The 25,620-nt window shown below is 50.5% G+C and overlaps 3 protein-coding genes across 6 annotated transcripts in view; 1 reads left to right on the forward strand and 2 right to left on the reverse strand.

Moving 5' to 3' along the window:
- LOC133118887 (FYVE, RhoGEF and PH domain-containing protein 6-like) overlaps positions 1 to 350 on the reverse strand; it is a 28,736-nt gene extending 28,386 nt beyond the window's left edge. Inside the window, exon 1 of the mRNA XM_061229156.1 lies at positions 90 to 350. Coding sequence (XP_061085140.1) covers positions 90 to 99 — 10 coding nt within the window. The 5' untranslated portion in view covers positions 100 to 350. The remainder of the gene's footprint in view (positions 1 to 89) is intronic.
- On the forward strand, positions 1 to 18,501 carry LOC133118888 (vezatin-like). Of its 4 annotated transcripts, none has more exons than XM_061229158.1 (14): positions 1 to 58; positions 193 to 231; positions 510 to 625; positions 1,981 to 2,106; positions 6,639 to 6,728; positions 7,422 to 7,588; positions 8,573 to 8,857; positions 10,350 to 10,486; positions 11,409 to 11,557; positions 13,253 to 13,590; positions 14,852 to 15,039; positions 15,408 to 15,505; positions 16,264 to 16,444; positions 16,748 to 18,501. In XM_061229158.1, the coding sequence occupies exons 3-14, from the start codon at positions 590 to 592 to the stop codon at positions 17,050 to 17,052; spliced, it is 2,100 nt and encodes a 699-aa protein (XP_061085142.1). In that variant the 5' UTR covers positions 1 to 58; positions 193 to 231; positions 510 to 589; the 3' UTR covers positions 17,053 to 18,501. The 4 variants fall into 4 exon arrangements, with proteins under 4 accessions (XP_061085142.1, XP_061085141.1, XP_061085144.1 ...); XM_061229157.1 differs by having other exon boundaries at positions 1,972 to 2,106; positions 16,748 to 18,500; XM_061229160.1 differs by having other exon boundaries at positions 1,972 to 2,106; positions 10,362 to 10,486; positions 16,748 to 18,500.
- LOC133118833 (uncharacterized protein C3orf20 homolog) lies at positions 18,424 to 25,281 on the reverse strand. The gene is made up of 7 exons (XM_061229093.1): positions 25,112 to 25,281; positions 24,653 to 24,724; positions 24,147 to 24,480; positions 23,382 to 23,498; positions 19,958 to 20,100; positions 19,284 to 19,415; positions 18,424 to 18,773 (listed from the first exon to the last, which is right to left on the reverse strand). The coding sequence occupies exons 1-7, from the start codon at positions 25,279 to 25,281 to the stop codon at positions 18,611 to 18,613; spliced, it is 1,131 nt and encodes a 376-aa protein (XP_061085077.1). The 3' UTR covers positions 18,424 to 18,610.
- Positions 25,282 to 25,620: the final 339 nt, after the last annotated feature.

Genomic DNA, 25,620 nt, shown 5'->3' on the forward strand with positions numbered 1-25,620 from the left:
CAAGTTATTTGGCTAGCTATCGAGGACTGCCCAAAGATCAGCAGCCAACACAACTACGGTTAGTGAAACAACGCATTCAGAAAACTAACCTGTGCTCATGATTCCCAAACCTCGGTCGGTCGCTACAACATGAATAACTGGCTTTCAGCCTGACAAAGTTAGCGAGTAACTTCGTTGGTTTTCATTTTCCAGGCACATTGTTGGCTCCTGCATCGGCAAGACAAGTTCCAGGTAAATCAAAACACTTCTCCAAAAGTAACTGAGATATTTCGTCTTGCAAAAGATGAACTGAAACGGTTCGACTGTTCTCAATTCCTTCGAATTCAAGAGATCCTCACACATAAACTCACCCACTGTAAAGACTTGGCTTCAATTACGCCAAATTTCCACTAGAGGTACTTCACAACGATTCTTGCGCCTGCCGGAGATTAGAACACCGATGCACTGTGGGCATTGTAGTTGGGAGAAACAACTACATTCCTCCTGTCTTGCGTTTGCACAACTTCCAGGTCCCTCTGACTTTCTTGGACTACAATCCCAGAATGCGTACAGACACACTCAGGCAGCGAGCTACCTATGGCGGAGAGCAATGACTGAGGAGTTTCATGAAGAGGTGGAATTCAAGGTTCGTGCAACGTTTTCGGGATAATTCATTGCGGTGTCATTTGACCTGCCTGCGATGTGCGCATATCACCGACATGTGCATCTTGTTCACGCGTAGTGGAATGGTTATCCATTGCGGACGACGGCTATTATGTGGTCGCTCGATTCAGGTATCTAGGTATGTGTAGCTACTGATGGATGACCCGTTGTATTCGGCTACTCTGCATGTTTACTAGGGTATTAATCCTGCGTGCTGCAGTCGTTTCATTTGACAGCTGGGCATGCCGTCCTGTTTATGAATGATGACGGTGATGTCACCTTTTGCTGTCAAATATTTCAGTATATCCTGCTTTTGTCAGTCAAAATTCGGGAGTGACAGGCTATAGATGCTTTCAATGAACGATGGAAAGCCTGTAAGTCTGGGTCGCCTGGTGACGACGGATGACTTGTTGCCTGAAAATGAAGCAAGCTCGCAAAACGGAGCTCGTTCCTCTGCAGCAATAGATTGGCAGCTGGGACGCCGGAACTGGGTCAGTATTTATTATAAATCTAGAGCATTAAATAAGCCATGCAACTGCAGGATATCTGGCTCCACTGTAACAGTTCTGAAAACCATTGCGCAAATAAATATTTGTCAAAGCAAGCTTTCATTTAGCACGTAGTAAGTTGCGTCACCAAAAATAAACAATGCACTTAGCTGGTCACGTGCAACTGCCAGCGTCCAGGTGGAGTGTCGCCTTTTGACCATGCTGTTCTGCATGGTTCAACTGTCAATCGCTCTTTGAGAAATGGTTGGGCAGAATTAAGCTTTCTGAACTAATTATCGGAAATGTCTGCTCACGGGAACCGTGTATTGAGCTGAATATGAGTACTTCTGTTACTGTTTTTACCTGCTGGACTTCCATGGAGTAAATTACACTACACCGTATGAATATATTCAGCCTGTGAGACTAATGTTGCTTGTGTGAAATCAATAACTTTATCAGGTATGATTTTCATTCATCACTTTCTTTTCTATGACTGCCATTTGTTTCTAGTTTTAACAATTTTTGGAGAAGTTCCCTGTGTGTCCAGTCAGCCGGGTTAAAGGCCACCTGTGTCCGTCCTTCAGCTCCTGCATGGGCTGGTTTGGTTTGGAGTGGTGGGTGAAAAAGCCCACACTAATTCCTCCCTCTCTTTCTGTTTGTAACCAGTCTCGCCTTCTCTCCCTCCCCCTCTCCTCTCTCCCTCCTTCCCCCTCTCCTCTCTCTTCCTCTCTCCCTCCCCCTCTCTCATCCCTCTCTCCCTCTCCTCTCTCTCCATCCCTCTCTCCTCTCCCTCCCTCCCTCCCTCCCTCCCTCCCCCTCTCCGCTCTCTCTCCTCTCTCAGTACCTGCAGGATCTGGGACGCTGGGATTTGGGGGCATGTGGGACAGGGTGCCGGGAGGAGGAAGATCAGGCCACGGGAGAGGGCGAGGATGAGGGGGAGGGTCCCCCCCCACAGGATGGGCCCGCCTCGCTCAGAGTGAGTACCACTACCCCAACCCCCCCCCTCTTCATCCTGTGAGTCAGGCACTGGCTCCTTCCTGCCCCCACCCCCAATTCCTCATACCCCGCCTGGCCGTGGAGTTGTCACTGGTCTGTTCTCCACCCCGTTTCCACCTCTTTAGGCTGGGCTTAGCCTCTGACCGCCGTGAGGATCCCAAGTCGCGGGGGATAGTGGGATTGTCACGGTCAGCGGCAGGAGCTGATTAATTATTTATTGTTATTTCAGTGACTTTATCCAAAGCGACTTACAGTTCATTAGACAGAGCAGGGGACAGACAGCCCCCCCTGGAAGCAGTGCAGGGTTGAGGGTCTTGCTCAAGGGCCCAACAGCTGCATGGATCGTGGCTACACTGGGGCTTGGGTAATGATCCTAACCTCCGCTACGTTAGCCCGGTATGCGGACACCGGAACTTTCCGTGTGTCCCAGCCTCTCGATGAACGGCAGGTGGAAAGGTAAGGACGTGATGGAGGCCGGGAGATGGAGTGCCAATGAAGAATACGGGGATGGTATTTACGCGGGCGTCCGTCTGTACGCCGGACTGCTTGCTGGACAGACGGTTGGTTGGAGGCATGTGCTCTTGGGTACCCTGGGGGAAAATGCACTGCGTCACTGGGTCACTGGATCACTGCATCCCACTGGATCGCTGCCTAGTTATACATTCAGGCTCTTCATACTCACTTTGCAAAGGAGCAGCGGATTTGGCGTGATTTCCTCGCTAAACTCTCGCCTCTGTTCGTTCTGTCCGTTCTTCCCCACTGCTGTACACTCGAGCACCGCGCCATCTTCTTTCAGGGCGGGGCGGGGCTTTGGGGGGGCAGAGGCAGACCTGGCCGCGAGCCGATTGGTCAGTCTTGTGACGTTCATTCCAGGTCCCCACTCACTGTATCCAAGGGCTGGTGACACTTCCTGTGGAAACCACTGCACTTCCTGCTGGACCCAGTTAAAGCTCTTTATCCTATCCTGATTTCCTCTGTTTGTCGGTTTCAGTGCTTATTTTAACCAAGATTCATTTTTATTCTCCACCTTTTTTTTTTGGTAAATGGAACAGTGTCTGAACTGGTTAGCTGAGGGCAGGCTCCGTCTGTTCCGCAAAGCATGTGCGTGCGTGCATGTGTGTGTGTGCGCGTGTGTGTGTGTCTGAGAGAGTGTAGGCAGTGAGCATGTATAAGCGTGCCTGTGCTTGCCTGAACTTGTACGCGCTTCTGTTTAAGTTCTGTGTGCATGCTTGTGTGTGTGTGTGTGTGTGTGTGCAAGGGAGAATGTGTGCGTGTGTACTTGTCGATAAGAGACAGAGTGAACATGGTGTGTACGTATGTGATTGTGTGTGTATGTGATTGTGTTTGTGTGTGTGTGTGTGTGTGAGTGAGCAAGTTGTGCATGTTTACTTGTTCATAAGAGATAATGTACGTGGTGTGCACCTACGTGTACGTGCATGTGCGAGTGAGTTATGCATGCGTATTTGTTTACAAGAGACAGCGTTCATGGTGTTTACATACGTGATTATGCGTGTATGTGTATGTGTGAGAAATATAATCTCTGTAATTTGCGGGTATTTACATCCAAATGGAGTGTCGGAATTACAATGGTGCCACTGTCCCAATACTCCATCAGACTTCGGCCCTCCCTGTTTGCATTTGGTGATATGGTGCAGATTACCTGATAACCCCGTTTCGCCGATAAGATAAAATGGCCGACATCGACAGCTTTGTGGTGGAGTTTTAGCTGGCTTCAGCGTCTAGTATAAAGCTGGGGGTGGCGGGTGGCTGGGGGTTCCTTATGCTGCGGACGGTGTGGAATTTCACACCGATCTGTGGCGAAAGGTTGTTTTGTTTTGAAAGACACGCGCTCGCGTTTCCCTGGCCGGCTGTACCGGTCGGCCTGCATTCTGTAAACACGCGAGAGAAACGAGCGCGCTCTCTCCGCCGCGGAGCTGACCGAGGACCTGCAGGCGTCTCCCCGGGCAACCGTCACCATGGTCGCAGAGCTTTATCGCTGTCTGGGGAGAGAGAGGGACAGAGGGAGGGACAGAGGGAGGGAGGGAGAGAGAGGGAGAGAGGGAGAGAGAGGGGGAGGGAGAGGGAGAGAGAGAGAGACAGAGAGGGAGAGAGAGACAGAGAGAGGGAGGGAGAGAGAGAGGGAGGGAAGGAGAGGGGGAAAGAGGCAGAGAGAGGGAGAAGGAGAGGGAAGGAGAGAGAGACAGAGAGAGAGGGAGATAGGGAGGGAGAGAGAGAGAGACAGAGGGAGAGCAAGAGAGGGATGGAGAGAGAGGGAGAAGGAGAGAGAGGGGGGGGGGGTATCGCCTGGGACTGAATCCACTACTCCCCTCTGTAGAGTACGGGCTGTATTTTTAACTCCCGTTATTACATCACCGTTTCACCAGCAGGCCTTCTCGTCAGCCTGCGCCCTTACCTGGGCCGCTGTGTACACCCCGCGTGGCACGCAGACGTGCCAGGGTCTTCACAGGAAAGAAGCGGGGGGACCCCACCTTTGGGCCCGGGCCCCAATCGCACCCTGCTCTCTGGCCGTAGCGAGTACGGTTTCATTCTGGAAAGAAAAAAAGCGAAGCCCCGTCCCTTTGAATAAGCAGTGCATCCAGCGCGTTCTCAAGTGGGCCGTTTATCAGAGAGGATCGGAGCCCTCTCTCCCGCGGAATAGCACCGCTGTAGAACAGCGTCTCCTGGGCCTCCGTTCATTTTTAAACCCGTGTCAGATCACAAGGAAAGGCCGGTGTCACGTGACGAAAGCGAGGTCCGTTATTCGACGCTCGCTTGACTGGGCAAACACCGACGACGGGACGGGGAGGAGGTGTTTCCACCTTCGGAAACGAAACCGTTTCGCGTAACCGCGTCGTTTGCGTAACGTGCGCCGACTGGATTTGGCCCCTGGGGGCCCCGCGGCGAGGCCGCCGGTGTCTGGCGGCGTGGCGTGGGCGACGCGGCGGCCCGGTTCGTTAAAACCGCGCGGTGGGCGTGGCCCACGGAGCTGGCGGTCTGCCGCGTCTCGCTGAAACCCGCTGATCGATGCGGTCGCGCCGCGTCTTAAAGAGGGTCATCTCTACCGTCTGGGCCTCTAGTTAATCGCCCTGCGCTCCCACCCCCACCCCCCTTCCAGACTCTCTGAACCAGCGGGGATCCTCAAAGGGGGGTCCCTGCGGGGCGTGTTTAGCAAGAAATATGTACCCCCCCCCCCCCCCTTCAGGAAGGATACATATGTATAAACCCTCCCAGTTTAATCTGCACTGCAAAAAAAGAAATACATCAGCAAGCATTTTAGTCTTCCGTTTAGACTGAGAGATCATATTTCCAAAACGGTTCTGCTGAATAAGACAAAAATATTGCCAATGGGGTGAGAATGAGACCGTTAACTCAAATCAAGATTTGACAATGGGGTCCGGAAACTTCACTTGTCAAGCAAACAGTAACTTAAAACAACCTAACATTTTCAACTTAAAAAGATTTTATGTCTCATTACAGGACTTAAGACACCCTCTTTGCAGTGTACACACACATGGTGTAGTCTCATATTGTTTTGCTTACAGTCTATCACTGCGAGGGGACACAGATGGGGCGGGTCTCAGTGGGGGTTTTTGGGGAATAGGGATGGGCTAGTTTCTGTGAGCCGTGGGAGGCTAACCACAGAGTAAGAGACGATCTTGGAGGCTTTGTTGGTTCCTGAAAGAGCTGGTTTCCCGTGGCAGGTTCCCAGCCCCGAGGGGAGCGGGGGGGGGGTGGGGGTAAGAAGCCCGTGAGCTTTCCTGTTACACAGGAGCCTGAGAAAAGCCGCTTAGTTTCTCTCTCTTGGCTCGATTGTATCGTCTTGTATCGGTTTTAACAGTCACAGATGATGTCACTGGTCGGGGGGTAGGGTTTAGGGCTGAAGACTAGTTAAGTTTACACAGAAAAAAAGGCAAAAAAAGCCAAACCCAACCAGCTATAAGGCTTATATTTAGACTTAGATTTACTTTTTAAATCAAATTTCTATTACTTTTTTTTGCTAAGTAAGACAAAAATATTGGCAATGAGGTGAGAGGTTTCATTTGTTTCAGTGCTTGCCAATGGGGTAAGAAATTTATTCAATATAACCATCTTCGATGTATAATGTACTTAATTTTTTTTAATTCAGTGGGCATAGGCTATTCATTGTCTGGGGGATATTTGTTTGTTTATCGCAAGTCATAATCTCGATCGCAATATTCAACAACGTTATCACACATCGCATATTTACCATGCAGCCCTGGTCACAATGGTAAATGGTTGGCATTTATATAGCGCCTTTACCCAAAGCGCTGTACAATTGATGCTTCTCATTCACCCATTCATACACACACACACACACACCAATGGCGATTGGCTGCCATGCAAGGCACCAACCAGCTCGTCAGGAGCATTTGGGGGTTAGGTGTCTTGCTCAGGGACACTTCGACACAGCCTGGGCGGGGGATCAAACCTGCAACCCTCCGACTGCCAGACAACTGCTCTTACCCTCTCCCCTCTCCCTCTTCCCCCCAGAGGGGGGCGCTGTGGCGGGTAGCTGAGGCTGTCTGGGGGCTCTTCTCCGCCCACCAGAGCTCCAGGGCTATGCGCGAGGAGCAGCAGCTGGTGAGTGTGGCCCTGGGAGATTCAGGGGGGGTGTTTGTGTGAGATTCAGGGGGGGTGATTGTGTGAGATTGGGGAGGGGGTGTTTGTGTGGGATTGGGGAGGGGGTGTTTGTGTGGGATTGGGGTGTTTGTGTGAGATTGGGGAGGGGGTGTTTGTGTGGGATTGGGGAGGGGGTGTTTGTGTGGGATTGGGGAGGGGGTGTTTGTGTGGGATTGGGGTGTTTGTGTGGGATTGGGGAGGGGGTGTTTGTGTGGGATTGGGGAGAGGGGGGGTGTTTGTGTGAGATTGGGGAGGGGGTGTTTGTGTGAGATTGGGGAGGGGGTATTTGTGTGAGCTTGGGGTGTTTGTGTGGGATTGGGGAGGGGGTGTTTGTGTGGGATTGGGTGTTTGTGTGGGATTGGGGTGTTTGTGTGAGATTGGGGAGGGGGTGTTTGTGTGGGATTGGGGAGGGAGTGTTCATGTGGGATTGGGGAGGGGGTGTTTGTGTGGGACTGGGGTGTTTGTGTGGGATTGGGGAGGGGGTGTTTGTGTGGGATTGGGGTGTTTGTGTGGGATTGGGGAGAGGGGGGGGTGTTTGTGTGAGATTGGGGAGGGGGTGTTTGTGAGAGATTGGGGTGTTTGTGTGAGATTGGGGAGGGGTGTTTGTGTGGGTTGTTTTTGTGACAGGGCGTGTCTCCCTCCCTCCCTCCCCAGGACGCAGAGTTTCGGCGGTACTCCCTGCGTCTCCTCCTGGAGCAGGACGTGTTCCTGCAGGAGGACCTGGAGCTGATGGAGCTGCTCCACCCCGGCGTCCTGTCCGTGGGGTCCGCCTCCTCGCCCCCCGAGACCCCGCCCGGATACAGCCTCCACCCCCGCACCTGGTACTGTCCCGCCCTGACACCTCCCCAAACCCCCGCACCTCTCCGTCACACTCTCCCTTTCCCCTCGTGTCCTTCTGTCCTCTCCCTCTCTCCCCCGTGCCAGCTGTACAAAGTCTCTCTTTTTCTGTCTCTCATTCTCTCCAAATTGAACTTGGATGGCAATCATTATCTGCTCTTTTCCAGGGAAACAGACCAACAGTGCCTCAGTATGTGTGTGTGTTTACTGCATGTACAAGTGACTGTACGCGTTTACGTGCATGTGTGTGTGTGTATATGTGTATAAATGACTATACGCATGTGCGTGCATGCATGTGTGTATGTGTGTACAAGTGACTGTGTATGTGTATATTGTGTGAGTGTGTGTGTGTGTGTGTGTGTATAAGTGACTGTGTATGTTTATATTGTGTGTGTGTGTGTGCATATGTGTGTATAAGTGACTGTGTATGTGTATATTGTGTGTGTGTGTGTGTGTATAAGTGACTGTGTGTGTGTATATTGTGTGTGTGTGTGTGTGTGTATGTAAGTGACTGTGTATGTGTATATTGTGTGTGTGTGTTTATGTGTATAAGTGACTGTGTATGTGTTTATGTGTATAAGTGACTGTGTATGTGTATATTGAGTGTGTGTGTTTATATGTGTGTATAAGTGACTGTGTATGTGTATATTGAGTGTGTTGGTTTATATGTGTGTATAAGTGACTGTGTGTGTGTATATTGTGTGTGTGTGTTTATATGTGTGTATAAGTGACTGTGTGTGTGTATATTGTGTGTGTGTGTATATGTGTGTATAAGTGACTGTGTATGTGTATATTGTGTGTGTGTGTGTGTGTATAAGTGACTGTGTGTGTGTATATTGTGTGTGTGTGTTTATATGTGTGTATAAGTGACTGTGTATGTGTATATTGTGTGTGTGTGTTTATATGTGTGTATAAGTGACTGTGTATGTGTATATTGTGTGTGTGTTTATATGTGTGTATCTCCCCAGGCACCTCTGGACCGTGGCAGTGTTGGTGGCAGTGCTAGCAGGCCTCAGGTCTGTGTGGGACGGGCAGGGCCTGTCCGCTCTGCTCCCCTGGGTGCTGGTGCTGGTGGGGGTGCTGCTGGTGCGCGGGGCGGGGCTGTGGAGGGCGGCCCGGCTGCGGGGGGGCATGCGGGACCGCGGGGAGCTGCTGGAGAGCCTGGCGCAGGACAGCAGGGCCCTCACCGGCCTCGTCCGCAGGGCCCTGCGCCTCGTCCAGGAGACCGAGGTCATCTCCCGCGGCTTCACCCTGTAAGTCAGTCGCCTCTGACGTCACATCCTCCGTCGCCCTGCTGTGACCTCACTTCCTGCATCTCGGTCCAAATGCCCGAGGCACTTTCCTTCCCTCAGTGAAGCCTGGAAGGCAGCAGCTTTTCGAACTGTAAAACTTAATAGCAAACTAGCTCGCTTAGTAACAGAGGTACAGATTGGATAAAAATACATTGCAAAAAATAGTGCCAGCAAAGAAGTGTGCACACATAATCTGTGGTTGGCTGCTGCCTTCCAGGTGTCACTGAGGGAAGGAAAGTACCTTGGGCAGTCCAGATCCTGGATACTGACCATTCTCTGTGTAGATCCGTGTCCTTCTGTCTATCTGTCCTGACTGGCCTTATTCCATCCTGTGTGTTGTCAGTTGTGTGTTCTCTGTGTGCTGATTTTCACAATGCAGTTTGCATAGCGTAGCATCGTTTGCTGTGTTTTGCACAGTTTAGGTTGTGTAGCACAGTTAAATGTCTGTTGTGTAATCACTGTGTGTAATGTAGTTATTTATAGTGTGTTATGTATAGCAGTTATGCGCTGTGTGTTATCTGTAGCATAGTTCGGCATTGTGTGTTGCATATAGCATAGCTAAGCATTGTGTGTTGTTTGTAACAGCATAGCTAAGCAGTGTGTGTTGTATGTTGCACAAATTATGTATTTTGCATGTAGCATAGCTAAATGTTATATGTTGTATGTAGCACAGTTAAATGTAGTTTGTTGTAAGTAGTATAGCTAAGCGTCCTGTGTTGTAAGTAGTGTAGCTAAGCGTTGTGTGTTGTATGTAGCGTAGCTAAGTCTTGTGTGTTGTAAGTAGCGTAGGAGTGTTGTGTGTTGTATGTAGTGTAGCTAAGTGTTGTGTGTTGTATGTAGCGTAGCTAAGAATCATGTGTTGTAAGTAGCGTAGCTAAGTGTCGTGTTTTGTATGTAGCGTAGCTAAGTGTCGTGTGTTGTATGTAGCGTAGCTAAGTGTCGTGTATTGCATGTAGCGTAACTAAGTGTCGTGTGTTGTATGTAGCGTAGTAGTGTTGTGTGTTGTATGTAGCATAGCTAAGTGTTGTGTGTTGTATGTAGCGTAGCTAAGTGTTGTGTGTTGTATGTAGTGTAGCTAAGAGTTGTGTGTTGTAAGTAGCGTAGCTAAGTGTCGTGTGTTGTATGTAGCATAGCTAAGTGCCATGTGTTGTATGTAGCGTAGTAGTGTTGTGTGTTGTAAGTAGCATAGCTAAGCGTCGTGTGTTGTATGTAGCTTAGCTAAGTGCCATGTGTTGTATGTAGCATAGCTAAGTGCCGTGTGTTGTATGTAGCGTAGCTAAGTTTTGTGTGTTGTATGTAGCGTAGTGTTGTGTGTTGTATGTAGTGTAGTAGTGTTGTATGTAGCGTAGTAGTGTTGTGTGTTGTATGTAGCGTAGCTAAGTGTTGTGTGTTGTATGTAGTGACCGCTGTTCTGGGGACGTCTGCACAGTTGTATCACATTTCACTTCTCAAGTTTGCTCGACAGGGTGAGTGCGGCCTGTCCCCTAAACAGAGCGGAGCCTCAGCTGCTGGGCCTGAGGAAGGCGTCCTACAGGAGCCTGCATGCCGCCTTCAGGTCATACCGCCACGCCACCCGCCACATGCTCTCCGCATATCCTACTGCTGCTGCCCCCTGCTGGGCTGGAGGATGCGGGCGCCTGGGGTCCCCCCCGCTCAATCCTGCCTGTCCCCGTCTACGTCTCTCCAGCCTTCTTGTGTCTCTCTCTCCCTCCATCCCCCCCTCTCTCTCTCGCTTTCCCTCCCTCTTTCTCTATACCCTATCCTCTCTCTCTCTCTCTCCCTCCCTCTCCACCTCTGACTCTCTCTTCCTCTCCCAATCTCTCTCTCTCCCTCCCTTTTTTCTCTCTTTCCCTAATCCGTCTCCGTCTGGCTCCGTTTCTCCGTGTCCTCATTGTCTGCGGATGAAATGCAGATGGAGACTCGGTAAAGTCTCTCTCGGTTCATCAGTCTGATTTGAGCAGTAAATATTACGGCAGCCATTTTGCAGCTCTGTGGCATTTCCGCACGTAGAGATAGAGCAGTGCTTTCCGGGCAGCACAAAATGGTGGGCTCAGAAGCCGGGCCTGCAGAAGCTGTGTTGGTCTGGTCACACTTTACAAGAAGGTTCATAAGTTGGATTTAACTAATGTTCTGTAGGTGTTAACATGAATTCATGATGGACAAATACATTACTTAAGCATAAAATTTACATGTTAACATTTCATTCATGCATTTGTTAACAACTAACAATACTTATACAATAGTGAACCATAGCATGAACATATGATTAGTAAACCAATAACAAATACTGTACATTAACTGACTTTTTCATTCCAATATGAGTTGGCAATAACTAATGTAGTTGTTTACATGAATTAACAATGTACAAATGCATGAACAGAGCTTCGTCCAGATTGACTTCTCAGTAGTAGAACTAACTACATTAGTTCACGGCAGTTAGGGGAACCGTTCTGTAAATTGCGGCCGCTGGGTTTGAGCCGTGTCCCGCTGCGTTGGCCTTAACGCCCCGTCACCTATCCCCTGGACCCGGAGGTGGACGAGGCGGGTCACTACCTCTGCACGGTGCCGGAGCGAGACCTGGGGCTGGGCCTGGGCGAGGGCCGGCCCAGCGACGCGCTGGCACAGGAACTCACCGACGACTACGGCCTCCCCGCGCTAAAGGTGGGCGGCCATCTCGACCGCACTGAAACATCTCACTTCCCGCCCGGAGCACCTCCGCTATGTAGACCCCTTCGGCTTAATAGGGTGGTGTGTCTCTGTCGTGTACTTTTGCTGCAGATTCACAAACATTGCGGATTATGGTAAATGGATGGCATTTATAGAGCGCCTTTACAATTGATTCACCCATTCATATACACACTCACACACCAAAGGCAATTGGCTGCCATGATTATGTACACATACTCCGCTCCGGGCTCAATAACACGGTGATAACACAGATTCAGCAGAGCCACCAGATACTCAGGGTGGCCTGTAGCCTAGTGGTTAAGGTACATGACTGGGACCCGCAAGGTCGGTGGTTCGATGCCCGTGTGTAGCCACAATAAATCCGCACAGCCGTTGGGCCCTTGAGCAAGGCCCTTAACCCTGCACTGCTCCAGGGGAGGATTGTCTCCTGTTAATGTATTAACATGGGGATACCACAGATTCAGTAGAGCCACCAGATACTTAGCTCTTGGGGCAGAGTTTGTACCGAACGGGTCGTGTAATTAACCCTCCGCCTAGCTTCCATCTATGACATGCCGATTCCATTAAGTCATTTATTCTCCACTGATGCTAATGCTAATACAACCTTTCAAGGTGCTCAACTAGCATCAGACACAAAAACTGCAAGTAAACAGTGAAAATAAAAGGGAAGGGTATGTAAATCAATCTGTTCTTTAATCCGTTTCTCAGGGAATGCTTGTCCACTGGGAAAAACAATAAGTGATCTTGTGTTTTAGTCTTATATTTGGATTTAATATTACTTCTGTTGCTTTATTTTGCTAAATAAGACTTCGAGATTGCCAGTGAAAGGTGAGACATTGCCAATGAGGTGAGACAGGTGACTCATTTAAATTATTTCGTTCGTGGGGTAAGACTTGAAACGTCACTTGAAACAAGCTAATGTTTTCAACTACTACAAGAGAAACACGGGGTGAACACAGTCTTCTTTCTGGCAGTGTAGTTAAAGATCCCGAGGAGAGATGTTTTTGCTGAGTCTTTCGTTCTGGTTAGTGTGCCAGAATCAGGGCGTCTCTCTTTGCTGCCCTACCCAGGGCCCCGGGGAACATGCACAGGTGAAGGCGGGGGCGGGGGGGTTTCAAATTTCAGGAGAAATTATGGCAAAATAAACCGCAGAGATGTTTCCACGGGTGTGATTTGTGACGAGGGTGCCCAACGGAGGCTAGACACGCATCCTCGTGATTCACAACGGGAGTCACGGAAACGACAAAATCTCGCCAACCACTTACTGGTTTTCTGAGTCACCCTACTCTGTGTGGGCGCCAACGAGATTTCTGTACCTTTCCTGGAACTTTCAGTAATTAATCAATCCATTAATAATTTTTCTGTACACCAGCCAAGAGGTTACATCATTTCCCCAAGGGTGTTTTCCAGAGGAACGAGAAAAAACCCCAATTGATGAAATTCATTTGTGAAAATGGGAAAATGATTAAGTTAATAATAATGAAAAATGCTTGTGAAGAAGGGCAGAATCCTAAGTCCGTGTTCTAGAACTCCACGGCTTTCAGTCGCCAGTAGCGATGGCCGCATCAGCATTGGAGTGTTCACACCTGTGACCTCACAGACTGCAGGGTTCAAGTGGCCTCCCTGGGCGCCGCTCTGATTGTCCCCGTGCTCTTGCCGTCCGTGCAGGTGCTGTTCCAGCTCTTTGTGGGGCAGAGCTCGGAGTTTTTCCGCCGGCTGGCCCTGCTGCTCTCCGCGGGGCTGGAGGGGCGAACGGGGACGGGCGGACGTGACGGCAGGCTGGCGCACCGGGCCGTCGCCGAGGTGACGGCGCCCCTGCGCCTCGCCCTGTGCGGTTGCCTGGGAGACCTGCAGCGCAGCTACGACTTCCACCGCTGCTTCGAGACGCGGTGCGGCCTGCAGGGCTCGGACAGGGCCGCCCGCGCCCGGCAACAGTGCCGCGAACTCTGCGCCCTGCACGCCTCCGTACGGAGCCTGCAGCTGCACCTCCGGGCCCTGCTCAACGAGTACGTACCCTTACCCTTTAACCCCCGACCTTTAACCCCTAACCCTGCGCTCTCCTGCACCTCCGGGCCCTGCTCAACGAGTACGTACCCTTACCCTTTAACCCCCGACCTTTAACCCCTAACCCTGCGCTCTCCTGCACCTCAGGGCCCTGCTCAACGAGTACGTACCCTTACCCTTTAACCCCCGACCTTTAACCCCTAACCCTGCGCTCTCCTGCACCTCCGGGCCCTGCTCAATGAGTACGTACCCTTACCCTTTAACCCCTGACGTGTAACCCCTACCCTAATCCTGCACTGACCTGCACCTCCGGGCCCTGCTCAACGAGTACGTACCCTTACCCTTTAACCCCTGACCTGTAACCCTGCACTCTCCTGCACCTCAGGGCCCTGCTCAACGAGTATGTACTCGTAACCTTTAACCCCTAACACTGCACTGACCTGTACCCTTAACCTTTCACCCCCGACTTTTAACCCCAACCCCTGCACCTCAGGGCCCTGCTCTAAGTATGTAACCTTTCACCCCTAACCTTTCACCCCCAGCCCTACTCAGTCCCGCAGGCATACCTCAGTGTACCGTCACTGCCTTCAATTCTCAGTTTTAGCTTCCCTTAAATCAGTTCCTGGAGCTCTACCGTCCTGTAGGCTTTCACTCCAACCCTAACAAAGCACACCTCATTCAACAGCTAGAGTAGGGCTGCCCAACCCTGCTCCTGGAGATCTGCCATCCTGTAGGCTTTCACTCCAACCAAAACAAAGCACACCTCATTCAACAGCTAGAGCAGGGCTGCCCAACCCTGCTCCTGGAGATCTGCCATCCTGTAGGCTTTCACTCCAACCAAAACAAAGCACACCTCATTCAACAGCTAGAGTAGGGCTGCCCAACCCTGCTCCTGGAGATCTGCCATCCTGTAGGCTTTAACTCCAACCCTGACAAAGCACACCTCATTCAACAGCTAGAGTAGGGCTGCCCAACCCTGCTCCTGGAGATCTGCCATCCTGTAGGCTTTCACTCCAACCAAAAGAAAGCACACCTCATTCAACAGCTAGAGCAAGGCCGCCCAACCCTGCTCCTGGTGATCTACCATCCTGTAGGTTTTCACTCCAACCCTAACAAAGCCACACCTCACTCAACACCTCAGAGTAGTTCAGAATCAGGTAGTAGAGAATCAGATGCCAAATTAGGGTTGCAGTGAAGACCTAGAGAACGGTAGATCTCCAGGATCAGGGTTGGGAACCGCTGCCCTCATTGCCCCCCCCCCAGGGTAATCAGCATGGAGGACGAGCTGGAGAAGCTGCTGGTCTCCCGGGAGACGGCGGAGGAGGCGTGTGCTCGGGACCTTCGGGACAGGCTCCGCCTCCTGCAGCCGCACATGCAGGCGAGCCGGGGGTGCTGGGAGGAGACGTTGGCGCAGGTGGGCCGCGTGCTGAGGCTGTCCGCCAGCCGCGCAGGTGAGCCCCCCTCCCCCCCGGCAACCGCAGCCCTGGCAACCGTGCCTGGCAACCGTGCCTGGCAACTGCCTGTCCCAAGGCTTCCACCTCAGAGAGCACTTTATTTCGCTTTAGCTGTACACCAGCTTGTGCATGCAAATCTAAATCAGCCGATCATGTGGCAGCCACAATGCGTAAAAGCACGGAGATGTAGTCAAGAGGTTCAGTTGTTGTTCAGACCAAACATCACAATGGGGAAAGAAATGTGATCCAAGTGAAATTGTGGAATGACTATTGGTGCCAGACTGTTGATCTCCTGGGATTTCTATGCACAACAGTCTCGAGAGTTAGCGCTGAGATTTTGGGTGAGGATGTGGTATGATTGACAGGAACGCCAGGGACTCCAGAGGAGAGCACCCCCCGGCTGCTGACCCCCCCGCCCTGTCCCTCCACCCTCCAGGACAGAGACCCTGTGCCACAGGAGCAGGTGGGAAACGCAGGGGGCTGTGGGGTTGAGCAATAATTAGGAGCTCAACTTGTGTTGTGGCATAGCATGATGTCACCATAGATAATCAGTCCCTAGAGCCTCAGTGTAGCATAGGCCACCATAGACTGTCTGTACCTAGAGTGTCAAAGTAGCATAGGCAACTATACCTAGAATATCTGAGAAGCATAGGCTACCATAGACTGTGTCTCTATCCTACAGTCTCAGAATAGCATAGGCCACCATAGACTGTCTGTACCTAGAGTGTCAAAGTAGCATAGGCAACTATACCTAGAATATCTGAGAAGCATAGGCTACCGTAGACTGTCTGTACCTAGAATTGCACAGTTGCACAGACCACCAGAGAGTATTAGTACCTGGTGGTGGTCTATTCCTGAAAAGTGAGTATTAGAAGTGGCTGAACAGGTTCTGACCTGACGGGCAGGATCTCAGACCGGAGGCGGGGCTCGCGAACATTACATTACATTACATTATTTGTATTTGGCAGACGCTCTTATCCAGAGCGACGTACAGTTGATTAGACTAAGCAGGGGACAATCCTCCCCTGGAGCAATGCAGGGTTAAGGGCCTTGCTTAAGGGCCCAACGGCTGTGCGGATCTTATTGTGGCTATGCTGGGATTCGAACCACCAACCTTGCCACCAACCTTGCCTGTCCCAGTCATTTACCTTGACCACTACGCTACAGGCCGCGAACGTTTGCCTGGTTTGTGTGACCGAACTGTGCTCTGTGATTGGCCAGGAGCTGGAGGCATACGCGTCGGACTCTGACTCCGATTCGGACTGGCGCGGCAGAACGTCCCCGCTGGGGCACAGGAGGGAGGAGTCGCGCCCCGTCCTCCTCGAACTGAAATCCGTCCTGGGGCTGCGCGCCTCGGAGGGGGAGAGACAGAAGTGGAAGCAGCTGCTATTCAGGGACCAAGGTACGCACACACACACACACACACACACACACACAAGAACACACACACACGCACACACACACACACACACACAAGAACACACACACACAAGAACACACACACACGCACACACACACAAGAACACACACAGACACACACACACACGCACACACAAGAACACACACACATGCACACACACACACACACACACACACACACACACAAGAACACACACACATGCACACTCAGACAAAATTGGAGTTGATGTAGTTTTAGGTACCTGGCTGTAGGTTTGGTCATGTGACCCTGTGCCAATTTCCTCAGCTGCCCTGAGGACTACATTACCCACGGAGCCCTGCGGCAGCTCCAGCCCACCAGAGCCATACAGCCAACAGAACAACCACGAGGGCCCGGCGCCCTGCTCCACCACGGACGCCGCCCGCTGCCGCGGAGGCTCGGAGGGGGCAAGGGCGGCCCCTGTGCCTGGGGAAGGGCCGGGTGGGGGAGCAGAGCGCGACAGAGCGCCCCCTGGTGGCCGGAGTCTCCGCGCGGCAGGTGACGGACCTGCACGACGCAGCGACGCGGGCTCACTCCGCCAGCGACGCGGAGACGCCAACCTACACGGATGAGGAGGAACAGGAAGTGACGTCGTAGAAAATGAAGGACTTAACGGTGCTGGTTTTTTTTTTTTACGAAAGAAACGCACCACCGGGATATTTATTTCACCATAGTCTGTTATTTATTGAGATTGAAACACTGTAAATATGCAGTTTTTTTTTTTTTTTTTTAGAGGTTCGTCTTGTTTATTACTGTATAAATTTCGACCTGTATGATATGAAATTGCTGCTGTGTTTTCAGAAGATGACGGGGCTGTAATTGCCGACTCATCGTGACCAAAACAAGAGTGGTTCTCATCCCAAGTGCTTCCGTCTTGTGTAATGAGACTTAAAATCTTATCTTCTTTTCTCTCGAGTAGGACATATTAGCTTGTTTTTACTTTTTTGCTTTTCCAAGCGAAATTGTCTTACCCCGTTGGCCAATCTGGAAATGAATCAAACTGCCTCAGCCCATTGGCAACTTTATTGTCTTATTTGTTGTCAACTTGTTGTCTTAGTTGACAAAGATACTTGTTAAGATTGGCTCGTTTTATGTTTTTTTTGCAGTGTGTTATCCACATGTAATTTCTGACAAATCTTGAAATTGTTCCCATATTGCGTCCTGGCTGGCACTTTAAGTTCCCCCATGCACTGTCACGGCAACAAGCACTTTCTGCAAGGCTCACAAGCGGCAGGAACACCGAAAGCTACACCAACAACGGGCATCGGCCTGCCTGCTTAGAGCCCTAGAAATATTATTCTCAGCCTCGGTCTTGCATCTCTGCATTATTTATGTTCTTTAAAATAACTTCTGCAGGAAGGGCAGTTTATTTTCGGCACCCTGTTACACGGCGTATTTGACTGAGTCATAAGTTCACGGCGCACAGATTTCTCAATAACAAAAATCCGCTATTGAGGAACCTCCGACACGCGGCCTCTTACGCGCCTGCCCCGCATGAAGGAGTGAATCACGGCCCGTAGCCACGGCGATGGATGACGTCACAGACCCACGACATCGGTTACTTCTCTATAACGGTTCCTCGTGAAGTCTGTGTCTTATTAACACACGAAAGAAGAACAGAAAGAAATTAGTAACACATTTAATTGAATACTGATTTGTTTTTTGGTTCAGTGGTTCAGTTTTTTGCACACGTCATGAAAGTCGTGAAACTATCCTCGGCTGTTCCCTTGCGTCTCGCTGGAAGGAGGGCAGCGGAACGAGCCATCAAAGAGAATGTCCTGTGCAGCCTTATGTACCTCGCAGTTCCTGCCCAATCACATCATTTACTGTACTGTATGTACCCCAGATTGAACTGCCAATCATCCTTAGGAGCACCAATCATGGCACCGTACTAGCCTTGTCCTGTCACTGACATATTGCCCCCCCCCCCCCCCTTTCGATTGTTATTCCTCCATTTGATTTCGGAAATAAACGACCATTTGATTTCGGAAATAAACGACCATTTAAAAAAAAATAGCTGCGTATCCTTTCATTCAGCCACCAGCCCCGTTACCGAAGGCCTCCCAGAGCCTGCCTCTTGTTCTGTGGTGCAGAGAGGGGGCCAGCGGGTGGTCGGGTAGGGGAACGGGCTCATAGGCCGGACGTGCAGCCTGGGGCTAAAGTTCGGGGGCCAGCCCTCTGTGGGCTCTGCTCCGTGGGTAAGATGGGGAGGGTGACTGGGAGTGTCCTCTTGGCTGGCTGCTGGAGGCTCCTCCTCAGGAGAGAGGTGACTGCGTCTCGAGCGGATCCTGCCCTGAAACACAGGAGGTCCTTACAGGAAGCCTGCAGCACCTGGACTCGAGGCCTAGACGTTCTACGCCTAGGCTCAGATTAACACGGGACACTTTGGAGTATCTGTACCTAGAATCACAGTAGCACATGCTACCATAGAGCCTCTGGACCTAGAATCACAGTAGCACATGCCATCATAGAGTATCTATGCCTAGAATTATAGTAGCACATGCCACCATAGAGTATCTGTCCCTAGAATCATAGAAGTACACGCCACCATAGAGTATCTGAGCCTAGGGTCACAGTCGCACATGCCACCACAGAGCATCTGAGCCTAGAATCACAGTCACACATGCCTACCTAGTGGTTGATGCTAATGGAAAATACAAGAGACCAGCGGTCAGATTAACCGTTGATTTGTTATGATTGTTGTGGATATCATCTATTGGTTACAGGTGATACGCACAGGTAACAGCACAGGTGAGTGTGTGAGGTGACTCTCAGTCATGCGGAGGGCAGGTGTTTTGAGTACCTGTCGCAGGTTTTGGGGATCCTTTTCCTGGACAGGAGGGGTGTTTGGTGCTCGTTCCACGTGGCACTTCTTCCTCGTGGTTTCTGAGGGGCGGGGGAGCCCGTCTCTGCTGTGAACGCCCCCACCGGAGGACTGAGGGAGAGAGAGGGAGGGGCGGAAAGACCGTGTAAGAAGCAAACTGAACAACTGCCTCATCTGCACTGCAAAAAAAAAGGCTGTTTTAACAAGTGTTAAGATTAGTTATAATCCTGGGGTCGGTTTGACAGAGACATGGTTTGGTTTAGTCCTGGACTAAAGTGAGTTTTGTATGGAGAATCTCCATTCTAAATGTAATTTAGTCTAGGACTAGGCTTAATCTGTGTCTGTCAAACGGACCGTATGGTGGATCTCTCAGGAACTTGTGAAATCGCAGAGAAACCATCGGGATGGATAGATAGTACTCAGAGGAAGTGCATGTAATGTAGCTTAATGTAGCTAAATGTAGCTTGGGTGAACTGCCCCTTCAACTGAACATTTCAATGCTGATGTAACAATCACTCCTGGTAACTGAAAGCTAAGTGAAAGAAAACTGACTTCCAGAAAACCTCCTCTTCAGAGGGTTAATGTTTCTCCATGAACGGCTTGAGTTCCTGAGTTGAGCTGAAACCTGTTCTGGCCCCTCACACTGGGCTCACCTGAAGCGGAAGTCGGAGGGCAGGCTCTGGCCCTGGAGGTAGGCCTCGCGGGTCTTGGTGATCTGCTTGTGCAGGTCCCTGGCGGTGCAGCTGTAGCCGTTGAAGATGTGGTCCGCAAACAGCAGCCGGCCTCCCGCGTACATCTGCCAACACAAGGGGGCGCTCACGCTAACGCTAGCTCTTCCAGCAAACCAACAGTCATTTAATCCACCGTTTTTATGCCAATAAAAGCTACACTCCTCGAATGTGCCCTGCCCACCTGACGGTTACCACCAGGGAAACAGCCTCTCCTATGGGGAAGGGCAAATAAAGCACTCAATCCATAACACTACTTTTTTTTTTGTCCCGTTGAGATTCAAAAATCTCTTTTCCAAGGGAGCCTTTGGCAAGAAGGCAGCAGCACAAAAAGTTAGGCAATAAAAAAACCATAACTAAAACATAAAATCATATAACCCAAACAAGTATGAGCGAGCATGATATGAGACGCTTTGATCCGAAGCAACATACAGTAAGTGCAATCCAACAGCCATTAGAACAGCTATAGAACAGGTGGGATAAGGTACAGTTCACATAAAGTATCAGTTGTCAATCCACCAATCAAATATCGCCCCTGAATGTCAGCTTGCCAGTCTACATATAAACCACAAAGTATCCTAAATGTAAAACACTGAGTTTAGAGACGCATTAAAACTTGCTGTTACTACTCACTAGATGCAAATTTCAATACTCCGATGAAATTGTCACTCATTGATAATATCTTACCTGCCAAAATAGCTTATCTTTGTGGTACCTGAACTGTGGAGAAGTGTTTTATTTATTTCTTTGTGCCTCTCTACCTCAATTTCTCTGCTGAAAAACGGCCTGGCTATGGAATGTGTCAAGGGAGAAACTGGATGTGACGCAGGGGGTCAGAAATCACTGAAATAACAGTTCTGTTATTTGCCAGCGTTGAGCCCCGTCAAGAAAATCACCAGCTGTTTTATCAGCTGTTTTAGTGAAAATATAATCACCGTCCTGCCCCCCCCCCCCGATTTCATCTGAATTGCACCCCGCCCAGCCCAGTCAGGGGAAAACAGGTTCTGCTGAAGGGTGGGGTCTGGTCGTGTGGGGCTGGAGGGGGCGGGGGATCTTATCTGGAACCAAACTGTTTGATCTGTAGCTGCTTCAGGTTTTCCTGGAAACTCTTGTTCCCCCCTGAGCCAAGGGGAATGTGTGTGGGTGTGTGTGTGTGTATGTGTATACATTATTGCATGTGTTTGGTATAGGGGTGCATGTACTATATGTGTGCCACCATTCTGGCTCTGCCCAGTTGCTAATAGTCCAGCGCTGAGGCTAATGCCACTATTCTGGCTCTGACTGGTTGCTAATAGGCCTGCACTGAGGCAAATCGCTACCATTCTGGCTCTGCCTGGTTACTAACAGGTCTGCACTGAGGCTAATCGCCACCATTCTGGCTCTGCCCAGTTGCTAATAGTCCTGTGTTGAGGCTAATGCCACCATTCTGGCTCTGCCCGGTTGCTAACAGGTCTGCACTGAGGCTAATCGCTACCATTCTGGCTCTGCCCGGTTGCTAATAGTCCTGTGTTGAGGCTAATGCCACCATTCTGGCTCTGCCCGGTTTTAGCCACCATGTAACAGCAGCAGCTCAGTCGACATGACATGGCAACCGCAGCAGGTCATGACGACATGGCTCAGGCGGTAAGAGCAGTCGTCTGGCAGTCGGAGGGTTGCCGGTTCGAATCCCACCCTGGGTGTGTCGAAGTGTCCCTGACACCTAACCCCCAAATGCTCCTGATGAGCTGGTTGGTACCTTGCATGGCAGCCAATCACCGTTGGTGTGTGAGTGTGTGTATGAATGGGTGAATGAGAAGCATCAATTGTACAGCGCTTTGGATAAAGGCGCTATATAAATGCCAACCATTTACCATTTACGTCGAAACGAAACAGGAAAGGCCAGACGGGGCCGCAGGTCCCACTAATCTGCCGAATGAGCTTCAGCTGAGACAACACAGCCGACTGACCCCCTGAGCCGAGCGAGAGGAACCACAGCACTCCTCACCCGAGGCAAGAATGTGAACACGAGACGAGAGCCAAACTCCCACCGCCCCGCTGAACACGCGCCTGCGCTTCAGACCCGCTCCACAGAGCGATTTTTACTTTCGTCATGTTATTCGTTTTTTATCTATTTATTTATTTATATCTCATCCCAGATTTTCTCCCTTTTTTATGCTTTTGCTTTCGGACTGAGCGTCTTCACAGCGCGAGAGTCGTGACCCTGGTCGCGTAATCCTTGACCGTTATGACAATATAAAAACTGCGCTCCGCACGGTCCTTGTTCCTTGATGTTTGTGTTTGTAGAGGAACAATCTTCCACAAAATGGCAGCAGAATGTTTGTGAAGCACAACAGGCCCACTACACAATCTGGACTGTAATCCTCACTTTTACCCCTGTTGAGTTTACTGTTTACTGTTTACTTTGTACTTTTGCACTACCACCATTGCACACAATCTACCATCGCACCTTATCATGGTCAGTATATCACAGGGTCAGTCCCTACTAGGCCTTTGTAATCACTTCACATGCGCTTTATTTCTTACTTTTCTGTGAGTGATTTAGATCTTTATGTGTGTATATGTGTGTATGTATAAGCTACCTGATGCCTAAAATTTCCCTCGGGATGAATAAAGTATCTATCTATCTATCTACTAACACTCAGCAGAGTTAACACTCAGCAGAGTTAACACTCAGCAGAGTTAACACCACCATCGTACGAGAAAGAGCAAAGTCGAATGTGCAGTGTCACCCCTCGTGGAAAAAGAGGCTTAGAGGCTAAATCCATCTGCTCTGGTTCCAACCCGAGGTTCCTGCAGCTGCCAGAGCCCCTGCTGGCGATAAGGTGTCACTGCATTGTAGTGCAGGTAAGACTTATTTATTTATTAACCTTTATTTATACAAGGTATTTTGACTAAGCAGGCATGCTATTTCGCAGCAACACCCTGTTAATGACCCCCTCCAAGTAGCCCAACCTGCATGTCTTTGTATTTGCTTTGTGGGAGGAAACCGGAGCACCTGGAGAAAACCCACGCAGGGAACATGGGAACACCACGCAGCAAAGGCCCTGGCCTTGGCCCCAGCTTGGACTGCAGTTTGAGCAGCTGTGTTTGCTCTCTAACGGAACGGAGCTGAAGGTGGCTACTCTCTCCGCAGATCATCTGCATCAGCAGGTAGCCCCACGGAGAAAATTCACACTCAAGGCAATGTTTAGTTTTCGTATTACTGTTGATGAACAGTGTATTCGCTGAATAGAAACACAGGAAACATAAAGAATAAACTGACTGCAGGTTCCCAGACTTGAAGCGCTACTGCCGCCTAATGGAGAGGGAAGGTAATTGCGGTTTAAAATCCTCGTCGATGCTCGCTCACCAGGAACATCCCTGGCGCGATGTTGTTCCTCCGCTGCAGCAGGGCATTGTGGGTAGCGGAGGGGGAGTTCGCCGTGGGAACCTCGTACCTCACCAGACGGAATGAGTCCTGCTGACACTGAGAGAGACGGACAGGTACGGATTACACACCTGGACCAGCTATGAACCCTGGAGACAAACTGAGAATTAACTCATGATGTTGGTGTGTGTGTGTGTGTGTATTACCTGTGCATGTGTATATGTGTATGTGTGTAACCTGTGTGCGTGTATGTTTGTGTGTGTTACCTGTGGATGTGTATATGTGTGTGTGTGTGTGTGAGTTACCTGTGTGTGTGTGTGTGTGTGTGTGTGTGTGTATATGTGTATGTTACCTGTGTGTGTGTATGTGTGTGTGTTACCTGTGTGTGTGTATGTCTGTGTATTACCTGTGTGTGTGTATATGTGTGTATATGTGTATGTTACCTGTGTGTGTGTATGTGTGTGTGTTACCTGTGTGTGTGTATGTCTGTGTATTACCTGTGTGTGTGTATATGTGTGTGTGTGTATGTTACCTGTGTGTGTGTATATGTGTGTGTGTGTGTTACCTGTGTGTGTGTATGTCTGTGTATTACCTGTGTGTGTATATGTGTGTGTGTGTTACCTGTGTGTGTGTATGTCTGTGTATTACCTGTGTGTGTGTATATGTGTGTGTGTGTATGTTACCTGTGTGTGTGTTTATGTGTGTGTGTGTGTATTACCTGTGTGTGTATATGTGTGTGTGTGTTACCTGTGTGCAGGGCATGCTCCTGTTCTTGTTCTTGGCTCTGTACAGCTGGTCCAGGGCGTCTCCGGTGGGCGGGGCCACGGGAGTGACACACACCACCAGGACCTGCTGGGCGTGGGGGGGCGTTGCCGTGACGAAGGCGTCGTACTCCAGGTCCGTGAGCAGGGGCATCCTCCTGCTACTGCAGCGGCACTGCTGCCCCTCTTGCCCCCGCAGGGCGGCCCTCATCAGCGCGGGGCAAGGCACGGGGCAGGGCGCGGGGCAGGGCACGGGGCAGGGCACGGGGGGCGGCGGGGCGGGGCGGCTCGTCTCCTGGCCCCTCCACACTGCCACGGGCCTGGAGGACGGAGAGAGGACAGCTCAGCGCCGAGAGACTACGGCTGCGTCTCAGACGGCCAAAACGCCGCCATCTTAGGCAGCATTCTGAGGCAGGAGGGCATTGGGTGCCGTCCTATTCAAACGTATGCAAGAATTATCATGATTATTATATTATTATTATTATCTCTTACTCCAGCCTGACGTTGCTGTGGACTCTCAGTGCTCCGGTCTCAGTGACGTGCTGTGGCTGCTCTTTGCCCGTCCTGTAACAGACCACCACAAACCACTGGTCAACAACAAACAACTGGGCAACACCGCTTACCTGCCAAGTTTTTATCACCAACTGACAGGACATTAGAAAGAGCAGATACACAAATGTGTTCACTTCAGTAAACCTCCTTCAATAAAGCTCTCTGGTCTTTCAGTACAGCTCTATGTCTATGGTCTTTCAGTAGAGTGCTTTGGTCTTTCAGTAAAACTGTATGGTCTTTCAGTAAAGCGCTTTGGTCTTTCAGTAAAACTCTATGGTCTTTCCAAAGCTGTGTTCAATCTCTGTGAAACAGAGACTCTGGCCCCAGTGGTTAACTGTGACACCTGCCTGCCCTTCCTGTGGTCTGGACTGAGTCCTGGTGGCAGGTATAAGCGCGTACCTGGCTGTGTCCAGCTGCTCCACATCGCCCCCTGGTGCCTGGGAGGGGCTGGCCTCCTCCTGCTCCTCCGGGCCTGGAGTGAGCGGGGCGGCTGATTGGCCCTTCCGCTTGCTGTGGGCGGAGCGAGCCGGCCGGTCCTTCGCTTTGGGGAGAGCGGGGCGGGGGCACATCCCTGAGAGACATCAGGAGGTAATAAAACTGACCGACCCAGAGAGACCTCATTTCAATCGCCTCCAATTTCTCTCATATTTTTTTTTCCTTTGCTTGCTATTTCTTCAACTCCTAGCTCCACCCATGGGGAGAGGCTAGGAAAAGTGGCAAGAAAAATAAAGTGTATAAGGCAAATGGAATGCCCTTGCTCTTTCAAACGTCAGTTAGAAGCCTCGTCAGTTACAGACGTGGCAGTTGGGGAAAGGTGGATCCACAGGTTGATCGTTTGTATGTCAGGCTTTCCGAAAAAATACTTCCACAAATGTTTTCTTACTCAATGTCCACTTCTAGCTCTAAGA

The sequence above is a fragment of the Conger conger genome, chromosome 19 (genome assembly GCF_963514075.1).
Source record: "Conger conger chromosome 19, fConCon1.1, whole genome shotgun sequence".
NCBI lineage: Eukaryota > Metazoa > Chordata > Actinopteri > Anguilliformes > Congridae > Conger > Conger conger.